General features: G+C 41.7%; 1 protein-coding gene across 2 annotated transcripts in view; it reads left to right on the top strand.

Moving 5' to 3' along the window:
- The first annotated feature begins 6419 nt into the window (after nt 1–6419).
- The window catches only part of dhx36 (DEAH (Asp-Glu-Ala-His) box polypeptide 36), a 64779-nt gene continuing 54216 nt past the window's right edge, over nt 6420–16982 (top strand). For both annotated transcript variants that reach the window (XM_061973095.2, XM_061973094.1), the window contains exons 1-3: nt 6420–6858; nt 9671–9828; nt 9910–9975. In XM_061973095.2, coding sequence (XP_061829079.1) covers nt 6631–6858; nt 9671–9828; nt 9910–9975 — 452 coding nt within the window. In that variant the 5' untranslated portion in view covers nt 6420–6630. The remainder of the gene's footprint in view (nt 6859–9670; nt 9829–9909; nt 9976–16982) is intronic.

The raw sequence follows: 16982 nt of genomic DNA, 5'->3' as shown, positions 1-16982 counted from the left end.
TCCCGGTAACAATTAGAGATGCTACCTCAGTAGAAGCATTTAAGTCCCATCTTAAAACTCATTTGTATACTCTAGCCTTTAAATAGCCCCCCTGTTAGACCAGTTGATCTGCCGTTTCTTTTCTTTTCTCCTCTGCTCCCCTTTTCCTTGAGGGGGGGGGGCACAGGTCCGGTGGCCATGGATGAAGTGCTGGCTGTCCAGAGTCATGACCCGGGGTGGACCGCTCGCCTGTGCATCGGCTGGGAACATCTCTGCGCTGCTGACCTGTCTCCGCTCGGGATGGTGTCCTGCTGGCCCCACTATGGACTGGACTCTTACTATTATGTTGGATCCACTATGGACTGGACTCTCACAATATTATGTCAGACCCACTCGACATCCATTGCTTTCGGTCTCCCCTAGAGGGGGGGGGTTACCCACATATGCGGTCCTCTCCAAGGTTTCTCATAGTCATTCACATCGACGTCCCACTGGGGTGAGTTTTTCCTTGCCCGTATGTGGGCTTTGTACCGAGGATGTCGTTGTGGCTTGTGCAGCCCTTTGAGACACTTGTGATTTAGGGCTATATAAATAAAGATTGATTGATTGATTGATTGATATATATATATTTATATATACATGTATGCATTGTCTTTATAATCCGTTTTGTCATTTAACATTAATTAACATTGATGTTCATCAACATTTAACATTGTCACGTTATCGATGGGAAAATTCATTTTTAGACAATATGATTTGCCTGAGCGGCTAGGAGACACCAAGAGCAACAAGCGGTAGAAAATGGATTAGAAAGGAAAGATTTAAAAAAAATAAAATTAAAATAAAATAAAATAAACCTTTTTTTTTTTTTTTACTTAGGACTACCTGTGGGCCAGATTTTGGATGCTGGGGGGCGGATCCGGCCCGAGGGCCATAGTTTGGGGACCCTTGCTTTAAAGTCATATCCAACAATTGCGACAACAACTTTTTACTGTCAACTGAGTTTGTTTTTTTATGATTTCTGCTGGTGGTGTGCCTCCACATTTTTTCAACGCAAAAAATGTGCCTTGACTCAAAAAAGGTTGAAAAACACTGGGCTAATCAATCATAAAGCTGAACAGATACATAAATAATTGTCTGGTGCAAAATGTGTATTTCTGGTCTTGTCACCCGCTCCCGGGAAGAAGGGCGACACGGCAGTGTGGTTGGATCAAAAGAGACGCTTTGTTGAACAAAAAGTTGCTATTTTACAAGCGAGCATTATTATACAGAACTGCAGTACCCAGAGGTGGTCAGGTCAAAAAAATTAAGCACTCCCAACTTGGAAGAGCCGAGCCACTGTCTGGGTGTGTTAATTCAGGAGAGTACAACCTGACCAAGTAAGGAGATGTTTGTGTGTAAGTGACTGGGAAGACAACAGATGTATACTATAACTTGTAGGTTGACATTTAAGATAAACATGGAGTCTCTCCTCCAGGATAGAGCTATCACTTTTGCATTCCGAAGTCTGAATTCATTGCCTCTTCTCGTGAGAGAGCTAATTCCGGTCTATGGCTCCTTAATTTATTATGGGATCAACCATTTTTTACTTAAACCTGGTGGTTCGCTTTCTCCAAGTTGAATACAAACATTCACCATATGTAGAACATAATATGAGTTAATTGAGTAATTTCAATATACTGTATATCAGGATTTATGATTTGGCATATAAATGATATAAGAACCATTTGAAAGGCTCCTAATTTAGCCGCGCACGTATGCGGTAACGTATTGCGTATTGTTTTCTCAATACGATTATTAATCTACTTGCTCAATCACTGTTAATATGTAATTACTTTCCGTTGTAACATGTTCTATCTACACTTCTGTTAAAATTGTATAAACACTTAATCTTCTTTTTTTTTTTTGATACTTTACATTAGTTTTGGGCGATAGTACAAACTTGGGTATTAAGCCAATACCAAGTAGCTACAAGGGCAGTATTGGCCATACCAGTTTTCATACTTTTTGGGATCATTAAATCATAACATTTTTGTTCGCAAATGTAATTTGACAAAAAAAACAGGATAGCCGTGTAACAGTATCAATTAGTTTTCAAATTATTTCATTTTCCCTTTTATTACATAAATAATGTATGATAAATTCAGTCGTGCAAAATAACTACTACGGTATGGGCTCTTATTTCAAACAAAAAATATTTTTTGATTCTAAAAAAAAAATCGATCTAATCACTGTAGTACCGGCCATATACCAATACTGTACTTAGTATGATTACTGTTGATATTTGTGTCAATCCGCACACCTTTGTTTACAATAAAGAGCTCTAACTTATTATTTGTCCTCTAGTCCTCCTGTGATAATGTTAGTTGTAAGAGAGGCTGTTTATTTTACTTAAAACGTCGCGTTTGCCTAAAATGATCAAATATGTAAATATTACATCTTATTATACATGTGTCTGTTACTATATTACATTACATCATATATATATATATATATGTTGTGTAACAGAGAAGGGAAGGAGGCGACAACCAGGGCAGGACTGCGGTTTAGAAGGTTTATTTTAAACCTTAGATGAATACGTGGCGTGTGTATGCTACTCAAAGTGAATGAGTGTTGACTATGTGTAATATTAATAATGTAAATGTTACCAAGGGTTGTTGTCAGCAAATGTTGGTTGTATCTTTCGTCGTTATCCAAGGGGGCAAGGCGAAGAGGCAGTTCGTGGACAGGCAAAAGGTCGTGGGCAAGAGCAGGGCAGTGTGGTCTGGGTCCGAGCAGGGAGGTCGTGGATCGGGGAGAGCAGTCAGGAATCCGGATGGGTGTCGAGTGACAATGCACAATCACGGCGGACAGGAGAGTCACTGTGGAAAATACAAAAGGGCATGAACCAAAACACGGAGAGAGAGAGAGAGATCATAACAAGGGCGAGGAAATCACTGGGAAAACAAGGGATGCCAGACGTGATGCTTACTGGAAGGTTAGCGACGTTCTGGCAAAGGTTCCTCGGGTCCGCTGGTCTTTATGCTGCTCCCCCTCGTCAAGTCCAGGTGCGCTGATAATTAATTGTTTGCAGGCTTGTTGCTGTGTGGGCGTGTTGTGCTCAGCGCGAGCAGAGGCTTGTCTGAGTGTGCTGCCAGCAGAGGGGTTAAGAGAGGTGCCTGCAGCTGCAGAAGAAACGTGGGTTCGACTCCGCGTTATGACAATATAAAACCTAAATGGAGGTGTTTAAATGCTTTATAGGCAGAATAGTGCTGCTCCCTTAGGCTCCATTGTAAGTGGACTTTTGATCGCATTTATTTAATATTTAGAATGCATTAAAAAAAATACATCTGTTGTCATGTCTTTCATAATGATTGTGAACGATAGGCAAAATTCCCCAAAAAAGTCCACTTCCCCTTTAACTAAGTGAAGATATTTAAAGTAAGCATATGTTTGGACTGTAGAACAGACTCACACAAAATGAAATTTCTCCCCAACTTCGACATTTGAAGTTCTTATGGAGGTAATAATGTTAATGTAACTCAGAGTGTACATATGGAAGACCCAATAACTGTCATTTAACAGGGGACACCCTACAACTCCCTCTGCGGGTCCACACACCCCACTGTATGTACAAACCCTGTTTCCATATGAGTTGGGAAATTGTGTTAGATGTAAATATAAACGGAATACAATGATTTGCAAATCCTTTTCAACCCATATTCAGTTGAATGCACTACAAAGACAAGATATTTTATGTTCAAACTCATAAACTTTAATTTTTTTTGCAAATAATAATTAACTTAGAATTTCATGGCTGCAACACGTGCCAAAGTAGTTGGGAAAGGGTATGTTCACCACTGTGTTACATGGCCTTTCCTTTTAACAACACTCAATAAACGATTGGGAACTGAAGAAACTAATTGTTGAAGTTTTGAAAGTGGAATTCTTTCCCATTCTTGTTTTATGTAGAGCTTCAGTCGTTCAACGGTCCGGGGTCTCCGCTGTCGTAATTACGCTTCATAATGCACCACACATTTTCGATGGGAGACAGGTCTGGACTGCAGGCGGTCCAGGAAAGTACCCACACTCTTTTTTTACAAAGCCACGCTGTTGTAACACGTGCTGAATGTGGCTTGGCATTGTCTTGCCGAAATAAGCAGGGGCGTCCATGAAAAAGACGGCGCTTAGATGGCAGCATATGTTGTTCCAAAACTTGTATGTACCTTTCAGCATTAATGGTGCCTTCACAGATGTGCAAGTTACCCATGCCTTGGGCACTAATGCACCCCCATACCATCACAGATGTTGGCTTTTGAACTTTGCGTCGATAACAGTCTGGATGGTTCACTTCCCCTTTGGTCCGGATAACACGATGTCGAATATTTCCAAAAACTATTTGAAATGTGGACTCGTCAGACCATAGAACACTTTTCCACTTTGCATGAGTCCATCTTAGATGATCTCAGGCCCAGAGAAGCCGGCGGCGTTTCTGGATGTTGTTGATAAATGGCTTTCGTTTTGCATAGTAGAGCTTTAACTTGCACTTACAGATGTAGCGACGAACTGTATTTAGTGACAGTGGTTTTCTGAAGTGTTCCTGAGCCCATGTGGTGACATCCTTTAGAGATTGATGTCGTTTTTTGATACAGTGCCGTCTGAGGGATCGAAGGTCACGGTCATTCAATGTTGGTTTCCGGCCATGTCGCTTACGTGGAGTGATTTCTCCAGATTCTCTGAACCTTTTGATGATATTATGGACCGTAGATGTTGAAATCCCAAAATTTCTTGCAATTGCACTTTGAGAAACGTTGTTCTTAAACTGTTTGACTATTTGCTCACGCAGTTGTGGACAAAGGGGTGTACCTCGCCCCATCCCCTTTCTTGTGAAAAACTGAGCATTTTTTGGGAAGCTGTTTTTATACCCAATCATGGCACCCACCTGTTCCTAATTAGCCTGCACACCTGTGGGATGTTCCAAATAAGTGTTTGATGAGCATTCCTCAACTTTGTCAGTATATATTGCCACCTTTCCCAATTTCTTTGTCACGTGTTGCTGGCATCAAATTCTAAAGTTAATGATTATTTGCACAAAAAAAAAAGTGTATCAGTTTGAACAACAAATATGTTATCTTTGTAGCATATTCAACCGAATATGGGTTGAAAGTGATTTGCAAATCATTGTATTCCATTTATATTTACATCTAACACAATTCCCCAACTCATATGAAAACGGGTTTTGTATGTAGACTTTTCTTTGGCCCACCCCAATAATGATATTAATTTTTTCTGCTTACAGTAAATAAAAACAACTTGACATAAAAACAAGACTAGTGTGTTGTTTGGGAACAGTTGATAATAGTTATTATACTTTTGCAAATGTTCTTGTAATCAGAGCATATTTTAGGTATATTAGATCAGTGGTCCCCAACCTTTTTGTAGCTGCGGACCGGTCAACGCTTGAAAATTTGTCCCGCAGACCGGGGGTGGGGCGGGTGATTTTTTGATTTTTTTTTTTATAGAGAAATACAATCATGTGTGCTTTCGGACTGTATCCCTGCAGACTGTATTGATATACATTGATATATAGTGTATATATTGTGTTTTTATGTTGATTTAATAAAAAATAAAACAATTAAAACATTTTTTTTTTTCTTGAGCGGCCCGGTACTAATCGGTCCGCGGCCCGGTACCAATCGGTCTGCGGCCCGGTGGTTGGGGACCACTGTATTAGATGACCACTGTGATGTGTTGCCTGTCAGCTGTTCTTATAGGCGTGGCCGACCAGGCAGACCTGTCAAGTCTACCTGCTTGATGGTTAATGGAGGAGGGAGTCCCAGGTATGCTCATTCATCCCGATTGATGGTTTCCTTGGGCCGCTTCCTTAGTTTGATAGCCTCCTTAATCCATCGTTTGAATTTGTTACTTTCTGTGCCGATGATTTTGCCGCTGTCCCGGTCCATGATGTGGTTATTTATTTTGCAATGATCTGATATGGCTGATTTTAAGATTTCCGGTTTGGCTTTTTGTTTTAGGTTTCTTGTAAACCTTCCCGTCGTCTCTTGGTGTTACAAACATGTACTTAGGCATGTACCTTGGTGTTACACACATGTACTTAGGCATGTACCTTGGACACAAGAATGCTTCAAATTTATAAAGAAGGCAAGGGTTACAGTTATTTCACAACAGGTCAGATTTCCTTTATGTTTGTATTTTCATGATACCATATGGTGAGGTCACCATATTTTAGCTACATTAACTTGTTTTTTTCTCACCAATATCCAGCAGTCACATACCTGGTAATTATATTTAGCAATATTTGGTATAATAAGTTTCCGTCACAATTGTGCATGTATTTAAAATACTTGATACATCATTCATTTTGACGCGGTGGAGTCCCACCCCTTGAAGGTGTAAACCAATCACAGCCAATAACGTACTTTTTCAAGAGACAAAAATGACGTCACCACAGTGCGACATACCGGATAGAAACAAACGCTTGGAATAGCTTTCTATTGAAGGTGCACATGTAATAAATCATCATGTTTTAGTTAGTGGAATTACATTGTAGGTTCAAGTCTCCGCGAAACACCCCGTCCCGTGCCGCAACAACAACGTAAAGGGAGTGAATGCTAAGTGTGTGAAGCTAATTGGCTCCTCTTCATTAGAGGTATGAGTTGTAGACATGGCGGTGAAGGAGGTGGAAGGAGCAGGCGAGGAGGCTATCGAGACGGAAGCAGGGAAAGAGCCGACAGAGGACGCGGGTCCAGCGGGAGCTCAAACAACGTTGACGAGGACCAGGCTGCTAACCGCCATCCATCACACCTGAAAGGACGGGAGATCGGCTTGTGGTACGCAAGATACGGAGCTGTGAAGAAGAAACATGCTGAGCGGAGATCGGTATGTTAAGTTAAAGTACCAACGATTGTCACAACATTATTGTATAATTTAGGTGGATATACACTATATTGCCACCTGCCTTGACTCACATATGAAGTTGAAGTGCCATCCCATTCCTAACCCATAGGGTTCAATATGACCTTTTGCAGCTATTACAGCTTCAACTCTTCTGGGAAGGCTGTCCACAAGGTTGCGGAGTGTGTTTATATCTTCTGGGAAGGCTGTCCACAAGGTTGCGGAGTGTGTTTATATCTTCTGGGAAGGCTGTCCACAAGGTTGCGGAGTGTGTTTATATCTTCTGGGAAGGCTGTCCACAAGGGCGCGGAGTGTTTTTATATCTTCTGGGAAGGCTGTCCACAAGGTTGCGGAGTGTGTTTATATCTTCTGGCAAGGCTGTCCACAAGGTTGCGGAGTGTGTTTATATCTTCTGGAAAGGCTGTCCACAAGGTTGCGGAGTGTGTTTTATATCCTCTAGGAAGGCTGTCCACAAGGTTGCGGAGTGTGTTTATATCTTCTTGGAAGGCTGTCCACAAGGTTGCGGCGTGTGTTTATATCTTCCGGGAAGGCTGTCCACAAGGTTGCGGAGTGTTTTTATATCCTCTGGGAAGGCTGTCCACAAGGTTGCGGAGTGTGTTTATATCTTCCGGGAAGGCTGTCCACAAGGTTGCGTAGTGGGTTTATATCTTCTGGGAAGGCTGTCCACAAGGTTGGGGAGTGTGTTTATATCTTCTGGGAAGGCTGTCCACAAGGTTGCGGAGTGTGTTTATATCTTCTGGGAAGGCTGTCCACAAGGTTGCTGAGTGTGTTTATATCTTCTGGGAAGGCTGTCCACAAGGTTGTAGAGTGTGTTTTTATCTTCTGGGAAGGCTGTCCACAAGGTTGCAGAGTGTGTTTATAGGAATGTTCCACTATTCTTCTAAAAGCGCATTGGTGAGGTCACACTGTCACGCCCCGCCCCGGATGAAGGTAATGTAACCTTTGCAAACCAGACTTTCAAACCAAGGATGGCAAGGCACACAGTTGGTAACAGTTTACAAACATGTATTTAAAACCCAAAGTGTCAAAAGGTGAACAACAACAAGAGGAAACAAAGCACCCAACATCTACAACAGTAATAAATAGAGGCAATATAAGTATAGTATATTATGTATAGTAAATGTATATTCTAAATCAATTTCAAAGTTGCATGCGTTAAATAGGCCTAAATAGTTCATCAAAATAAGCATATTGAAAATAATCAAAAGGTAAATCATCCATTATAACAAAATACATGTATTCACAATCAAAGGTCAATAATTTAATATGTCAAATTAAAGAATTCAATAATCAAGACAGATTTAGCAAAATCAATTAGCAATCAACAAAACTAATTTAACCGGTTACAACACAACATAATCTCATCATCAAAATAATCACCTCAGTAGATGTTTGATGCATGGAGACCTGAGCTCCTGCTCAGGACAGAGAACCTCCTCTGCCAGTGACAGACAGCAGACTGTCAGAAAAATGGCATTTTCCAACTTAAATAGCCCATAGCCCCTCCCACTCGCTGGGACCAATTTGACAAGGGAATTAAGAACACACACTGATATTGGTGGAGAAGGCCTGGCTCTCAGTCCATCCATCCATCCATTTTCTACCGCTTATTCCCTTCGGGGTCGCGGGGGGCGCTGGAGCCTATCTCAGCTACAATCGGGCGGAAGGCGGTGTACACCCTGGACAAGTCGCCACCTCATCGCAGGGCCAACACAGATAGACAGACAACATTCACACTCACATTCACACACTCGGCCCAATTTAGTTTTGCCAATCAACCTATCCCCAGGTGCATGTCTTTGGAGGTGGGAGGAAGCCGGAGTACCCGGAGGGAACCCACGCAGTCACGGGGAGAACGTGCAAACTCCATACAGAAAGATCCCGAGGCCGGGATTGAACTCACGACTACTCAGGACCTTCGTATTGTGAGGCATACGCACTAACCCCTCTACCACCGTGCTGCCTTCCTGGCTCTCAGTCTCTGTTCTAATTCATCCTAAAGGTGTTTATATCGGGTTCAGGCCAGTCAAGTTCGTCCACACCAGACTCTGTCATGCATGTCTTTATGGACCTTGCTTTGTGCACTGGTGCACAGTCATGTTGGAAGAGGAAGTGACCCGCTCCAAGGTTGGGAGCATGGAATTGTCCAAAATGTTTTGGTATCCTGGAGCATTCAAAGTTCCTTTCAGTGGAACTAACGGGCCAAGCCCAACTCCTGAAAAACCACCCCACACGCGGGCTAATTGGAAGGTCTCAAGAAGTTTGGAGCTCTGTAGCAACTGACCGTGCAGAAAGTCTTTGCACTATGCGCTTCAGCATCCGCTGACCCCCCTCTGTCAGTTTACGTGGCCTACCACTTGGTGGCTGACTTGGTATTGTTCCCAAACTCTTCCATTTTCTTATAATAAAGCCGAATGTTGACTTTGGAATATTTAGGAGCGACAAAATTTCAGGACTGGGATTGTTGCACAGGTGGCATCCTATGACAGTTCCACGCTGGAAATCACTGAGGCCCATTCTTTTCACAAATGTTTGTAGAAACAGTCTTCATGCCCAAGTGCTTGATTTTATACACCTGTGGCCAGGCCAAGTGATTAGGACACCTGAATCTGATCATTTGGATTGTTGGCCAAATACTTTTTGCAATTAAGTGTATGTTTGTTTTGCTCTGTTCCAATTAGACTATTGTGTTCAACCAGCATCATCTGTCATCGACTAATTAGGACTTTTCACAAGCATTTGTTGTCAAACTCTTTCCCCCCCTGCATGTATGTAGCGGGCAGTGGTCCAGATGGATGAGGCCAGAGAGCAGAACATCATCAAGCTGCTGGATTCTGTCCAGAACGACCAGTCGGGTGCACAACGACCAACAAGAGATGCAAGAGCCTCTGCTTCCCACAGCTGGCGTACACCTTCTAACAAAAGTGGTCATTGGTGAGAACTTCTACATAGCATAACGTGATGAGAAAACTCCAAATCTAGGTTGTTGAGGCTTTCAATGTTTATTTGATGCAGCTACTTTGATGGAGACATGCCCGAGCAAGTTAAACAGAAGGCTGACATGAAATCCGAGGAGGAAGGGTAAGACAAATGTGAATATTTAATGTAAGCACCGTTGTTGTCTAGCACTGCTTCTATACAATTTTTGGGCATGGAATTCATCAGATCTGCATGGGTAGTTAGTGGAATCCTCATCCACTTCTCCATCACCGGTGCAGCTGGTGGATGTTCTGCTTGAGGATGCCCCAGAGTACTAAATTGTGTTCAAATCTCGAGCCATACTTAGTCATTCCATCACACCCTGTTTCCCCAGCGAGACACTTTTTGTGTTTGTTGGGAAACTGCCACGAGGCCCAGTATCCCAAGGAAGGAAATCATGATTTGTCTCATGATGCTGCAGAACATATTGGAGTTAATGTCTCTCAATATACTACTGCAGTTCACTTTATTAATGTCTCTCAATATACTACTGCAGTTTCCCAGTACTGACTGCAGTCAATGCTACTATCAACAAGCTTGGCTTAATTATCTTGATCAGTGGTTTACAACGTACCACCTCAGAAAAAAGTTGGTTCTCCAATTACCACTATATTGAACAACATTAAAATACAATTGCGTAGTAGGCCTAAGTATTCATTAAACACAAGGCCAAGGTTTTATTTACCAAGTGTATTTTTGGCCTCTGTCATTACACACAGTTTAAACAATAACACTGTGTTTTAGATATAGGGAAATAAAAATAAAAACCTGTACTTTAAATCAAGTGATTATTTAGCGTACCACCAGATGGTGCCCGCGTACCACTGGTGGCACACTTACCCAAGCATGTGATTTTTCCATCTATAGTCGGAAATCCGTCTTTTTTTTATCCCTGTAAAAATATAACAAAAATATTTTTTGCTTTTTCCGACCCACGTGTGTTAAAATCTTGATCCGTCACCTTGCCATACCTGCCAACAACTACGGTTTTCCTGTAATGTGTATGGTTTTTGATAATCCGGTGGTAAAAACTACAATTTCCATTAAAAAATATTAACGTAATAATCAAAGCTACTTAGCGAAGCAACCCCACAGGCAGGGGCCAAAATATACGGGAAACATCAATGATGATTGCTTGGTTTACGTATAAGAAAATCCATGACTGGTTGGTTGGTTAATAGTTTAGTTGAGTCTTTATTTGAAGGGACAATGCTCAAAAACATTAAGCTCAAAGACAGATATGTGCTGTACCAGATTATAGCTAAATAGCTCATTTCCATCTGCAGTCCCTGGTTACCTAAATTAAAGATAAACAAAAACATGCAATACAATTATAACAATAAAATCACACTATAGCATGTAATCAAATTAAGAAAAGTCATAAAATGCCCTTTCATTGACACATACCGTATTTTCCGCACTACAAGGCGCACCGGATTATAAGGCGCACCTTCAATGAATGGCATATTTTAAAACTTTGTTCATATATAAGGCGCACCGCATTATAAGGCGCACCGCATTATAAGGCACATAAAATAGACGCTACAGTCGAGGCTGGGGTTACGTTATGCATCCTTTAGATGGAGCTGCGCTAAAGGGAATGTCAACAAAACAGTCAGATAGGTCAGTCAAACTTTATTAATAGATTACAAACCAGCGTTCTGACAACTCTGTTCACTCCCAAAATGAATAAACAGCTGTTTTATTATTTTCCCCAAGGTAAAGTCAGTGACGTGGTGTTTTGTTTATCTTTTAATAACAGCAAGGTATAACATGTAGTGCAACATTTATATCACATAGTGGAGGGGAACTTTTCCCTGATTCAATAAACACTTAAAAAACAGTGATACTGTTACGGTAAATCAAACGTTAGTGCAATCACAATATAGTAACACTCAAAATAGTGCAGAGCAATAACAATATATCAATAACTCAACGTTGCTCAAACGTTAATGTCACACACACACAAAATAAACATGTAAAGCTCACTTTATGAAGTTATTCCTCATCCACGAATCCCACGAATTCCTCTTCTTCAGTGTCCGAATTAAACAGTTGGGCGAATACGGCATCCAACATGCCGGCTCAGTCTCGTCGAAGTCGTCATTAATCGAGTCAGTGTCGCTGCTGCTCTATTCCTGTGTTCTACTGCGTGACTGATTGTCTTAAGTTTAAACTCTGCGTCGTAAGCGTGTCTCTTAATAGGAGCCATTTTGGGGTCTTTACATAAACAAACAAATGGAAATGAAACAGCACGCTTCGCGCAGTCATATATCCCCGCGCTTCTTCTTCTACGGGGTAAAATGAAGTCGGCGGCTGCTTACCGTAGTTGCGATTGATTGATTGATTGAAACTTTTACCTGTTGGAGGCTCAATATTGGTCCATATATAAGGCGCACCGGATTATAAGGCGCACTGTAGGCTTTTGACAAAATTGGAGGTTTTTAGGTGCGCCTTATAGTGCGAAAAATACGGTACTTAATATACATTACAACCACCCCTCCTTTACATCATAACTAGACAATACATGCTCTTATTCACATCTGTCATCATTTGCAAAAACAACCACACACACCTCACAGTTTACAACAAAATGCTCTCATGGATAAATATAATACACATTAAGTTGATGTGTCAATCATAGTGCCCACCTTCGTGACCGTGTGAGCAACTTTGATTGCTCCAAAGCCACTTTTTAACTTCAATTGTGAATGAAGAGTAATCTGTTAGACTTTTCAAGTTTATTGTGAGGTCGTTCCATTCCTTTATGGCTTTATATGAAAAGGCTGATTGTGCAAAATATGTTTTACATCTTGGTACGCTACACTGCCCCCTGGTGGAGGTTTGTGTGTTTCTAGTTGTCACAGCAGATGTAAACTGGACAAAATGCTTAAGTGGCGCTGGTGCAGTGTTATTTAGGATTCGTTGGGCCATTCGTATTGATGCTAATCTTTGAATGTTAGCTAAATTTAACAGTCTATATTTTTGGAGAACTAAACAGTGAAGGTGGTGTTGTGGTTTTCGCTCAAGGATTTTAAGCGATTGTTGTGCAACGTTTCCAATGGCCTCAGTGTCATTTTGCTTGCCTGAGACCAACATGTTATACAATAATAAAAAGGAGACATAATCATTGCATTAAAATAAGTTTGACCTGCCTCCAGTGTTAATGAATTCCTGATACATTTGAACATTTTGATGTTGACTCTGGCACATCTGTTTGATATGTTCTTTAAAGCCAAGTGTTGGCTCTAAAATGACACCCAGGTAACGATACATTTTGTATTGTTTTCTTAACAGTTATATTTGGAAAGGATGACATTTTATATTTGTTTACAAAATACATTGTTGCCGTTTTCTTAATATTTTAATGTAAGACAAGAGTCATGTAGCCATCTTGCCACCTTCTCCATGGCTGCTGGAAGTTTTCTGGCAACCGTTTCAGCGTCCTTTCCCCAAGTATAAATAACCCTGTCATCTGCATAAATCTGGATATTTACATCCTCACATACAGATGGCAGGTGGTTAATATAGATGGAGAAAAGAAGAGGGCCGATATTAGAGCCTTGTGGTACAGCCTGTCTAAATACTACATTTCATTTACATTGGTGTTTTACAACAAGACAGTAGCTGACATTTTGTTCATTGTTTCTACTGTTTATATTTTGACATTGAATAGTTGAATCATTTTGAAACATAAACAACATGACTGCAAGATATTTGTTATTTCATGCTATAAATCACAGGTGGCTATTCAGATAAAGGAAGTTAGCTTATAGAATAAACATTGTTTGTACTGTTTGTTCCCCCACTAGGACACAAAACCTGCATTCCCCAGACCCCCGGCTTATTTTCAGTCTTTTTCATTAAGTTCAAATTGTTAGGACTTGGCAAGAATGAGGACTTAGTTGCAGACGGGAAACGTTTGACGAAGGCTTTTATTCTGCTGTTTTCTATTAACTCTCTTTAGACAGAGTGAATAAACAAATGGCTACAAACTCTATACTTGATATACTAGAGTAAAAAGGAAACGTAGCACAGGGCGTAAAACAATAAACAGAAAATACAGTATAGCTCGGTTTGTGGGGCGGTATAGCTCGGTTGGTAGAGCGGCCGTGTCAGCAACTTGAGGGTTGCAGGTTCGATCCCCGCTTCCGCCATCCTAGTCACTGCCGTTGTGTCCTTGGACAAGACACTTTACCCACCTGCTCCCAGTGCCACCCACACTGGTTTAAATGTAACTTAGATATTGGGTTTTACAATGTAAAGTGCTTTGAGTCACTTGAGAAAAAGCGCTATATAAAATGTAATTTGCTTCGCTTCGCTTCACCTCAGGAGAGGTAAGAGCATGGAGAGGAGCAGCTATTGCGCTGAAGCTTCTGACAAACCGCCTGTAAAAGTTAGCAAAACCCAAGAATTTCTGAACCTTCTTGCGGTTGTCAGGTGTAGGCCAATCGGCCACAGCGCTAACTTTAGCCGGATCCATTTGCACTCTTCCAGGAGCTACAATAAAGCCCAGGAAGGAGACAGTGTCGGCATGAAAAACACTCTTTTCAGCTTTAATATACAAGTCATTGTCCAAGAGTCTCTTTAAAACCTGAGTTACGTGGACTTGGTGAGTGTCACTGTCAGGTGAATAAATCAATATATCGTCAAGGTAGACGTACACGAAATGGTCCAGGAAGTCTCTTATAGTAAGGGAAACGTCTGAAAATCTGGGAACTAAATCGTTACCAAGAAATCTCTTCACCAATGTGTTTCTAAAGGTGTCTAATAACATGTCCTAAAAAGTTGAAATTCAACTCCCGGGGGAAACCTCATACAAAACTGCACAAAGTCGGGGTACCAATAACTGATTTTTTGAAAATTTAAAAATGCTTAATTTGGCCTTAAGTAACTTGTGAGGGGTCAAACAAGGTTTTTTTTTATGATCCTGAGTTCATTTGTAGCATTTGTTTTTACTACAACTATTCCTTAGTGGAAAAACTGCCACACCCTCTTTTGCATTTCCATAAAGTTGCATTTATTACAATTCGTTTCACATTAGTCAGAGCAAACAGTGGAATGCTTGATGAGTCAATGTCTGCCTCTGAGTATTCATCATAAATGCCATCACCATGAATAGCATTCTTGCAGGTAATGCCTTGACAGACTCCACAAGCTGAGATGCACTTGACGCTATTCTTTTTGCAGCTGCATCGCCGGCTGCTGCAATCTCCATGGCAATTGCAGCTTGTGAACTGGAGTAGCTCTTCAGGAGCCATGGGGTCTAAAGTTGGAACTGGCTCATAACCATGAACACCTATTGTCCATCCATAGTCACTGGGGTCCAGAGACATGCTCTGTAGAAGGAGCCAGTCCCGAGTCTGTTGGTAGACACGGAGCGAAGGCTGTGCTTGTAACCAGGCAAAGTTTCCAGTTCCTTCATTAGTTGACAGTACAGCCGTGCACCTTTGGCATACTGATGATGGCCTGCAGCTGCAAAGATGTACAGCATCCAGGTAGCAATGCAGGACAGGTGCCCATCGTGGTCTGCAAGCCGCTCAGTTCGGATGAACAGCCTAATAACATTTACCATGTGGTGGTACTGCACCCAGAGTGCAGGTGTTCGTCCCCCTTTGGCGAGTCTTTTGAAGGTTTCTTCAAATCTCTGCTCAAACAGTACCACTACTGGATCTGTGTGACTGGCTCCCATCTTCCCATCAGCTACCATCTCCATAAAGGTCCTCATTCCAACAAGCTCCTCCTCAGTGAAGGCATGTTTCATGATGTGCTGATACATGGCTGCACTAATGAGGAGGTGAGCACGGATTGCCTTGTCAAAACACCCTCCATCCAGGATGTGGCTAGCTGTCGTACTCCCCGGATAAATCAGCTGGATCAGCTCTAGTAGTCCAGAATCCTCCATGATGTTACCAATGGATCCAAGGTAGGACTTCAGCAGATGAAACCCGCCCAACCTCGGAATGATGGGTAGATTGGCCTGCTTAATAATATCCACAGCCTTCAGCCAAATCGGAAGATCGAACGTCACTATAGTGACCTTGCCTGCAGAGAGCCGGATGCACTCTTTGAGAGTGGTGAAGATGGTGTTGTGGTCATTAGGGTCACCATCGATGACTGGGAGGAAATCAATCTGTGTGCTCTGCTTGACATTATCAGAATGGATACTCTTCATCCATCCATTCCAGTTGGTGTGTGGGAAGTCAGGATCCTGAGCTTTGATCACCCACCCTGCTGCCCAGAGTATATCACCCAGTGTGAGGAGTGGCTGGCTATGTATAAAAGAGGAGAGTTCATCAATGGGAAGAAACGTGATGGAGTTTATTTCCTTCTGTTTCATGTTCATGAATGGAAGAATATTCACTTCAGCTTGCTTCAGGAGCTTAGCTTTAGCAAGGGCCTTCAATTTTACCCTCTAGACAGCTGCTGTTGTCCGCGGACCTGGCAAAGGTGGTGCCGGAGAGGTTACTTTGATCCAACCCATGGAATGCAAGGGAGTGTTTCCATGAATAGAGACAATGTTTAAATCTATATTATCCCCAACAAACTGAGTGACTGCATTGCTTGCTTCAACAACACCCATGGAGACCACCTGATCATCACTTTCACTAGCTGTCGGAACTGATATATCCTCAAGTGCAGCATCTACTGCAACCTCATCATCGATCTGATCATCTGTATCTGGGATGCCATCTCCGTTCCTGTCATTAAGGTAGCAGTATTTGTAGTTTTGGTGCATGTTTGGTGCTAATGTTAAACTCATAACGTCCTCACACTGAAATATCAATCAACTACAGCAACCATCACTAAACACTGACTTGGCCTATTCATCATGTCAAACATTAAAGAATAAACTATTATCTTTTTTATTTATTTTTTATTTTTTACATATACCCTGCATGGTATGTATGAGTAGGGGGCATTGTCGGGATGAGGAAAGAAGGCCATTTTTCCACCAGGGAGTGGTCTTGGTGAAAAATTAATACTTGCAAAGAACTCAGAATATTGAAGAACCCCTAGTTTGACCCCTCACAAGTTACTTAAGTCCAAATTAAGCATTTTCGAATTTTCAAAAATCGGTTAATGGTACCCGACTTTGTGCAGTTTTT

This window comes from Nerophis lumbriciformis, linkage group LG17, assembly GCF_033978685.3.
Source record: "Nerophis lumbriciformis linkage group LG17, RoL_Nlum_v2.1, whole genome shotgun sequence".
NCBI lineage: Eukaryota > Metazoa > Chordata > Actinopteri > Syngnathiformes > Syngnathidae > Nerophis > Nerophis lumbriciformis.
This window is presented reverse-complemented; position numbering and strand designations above follow the sequence as displayed.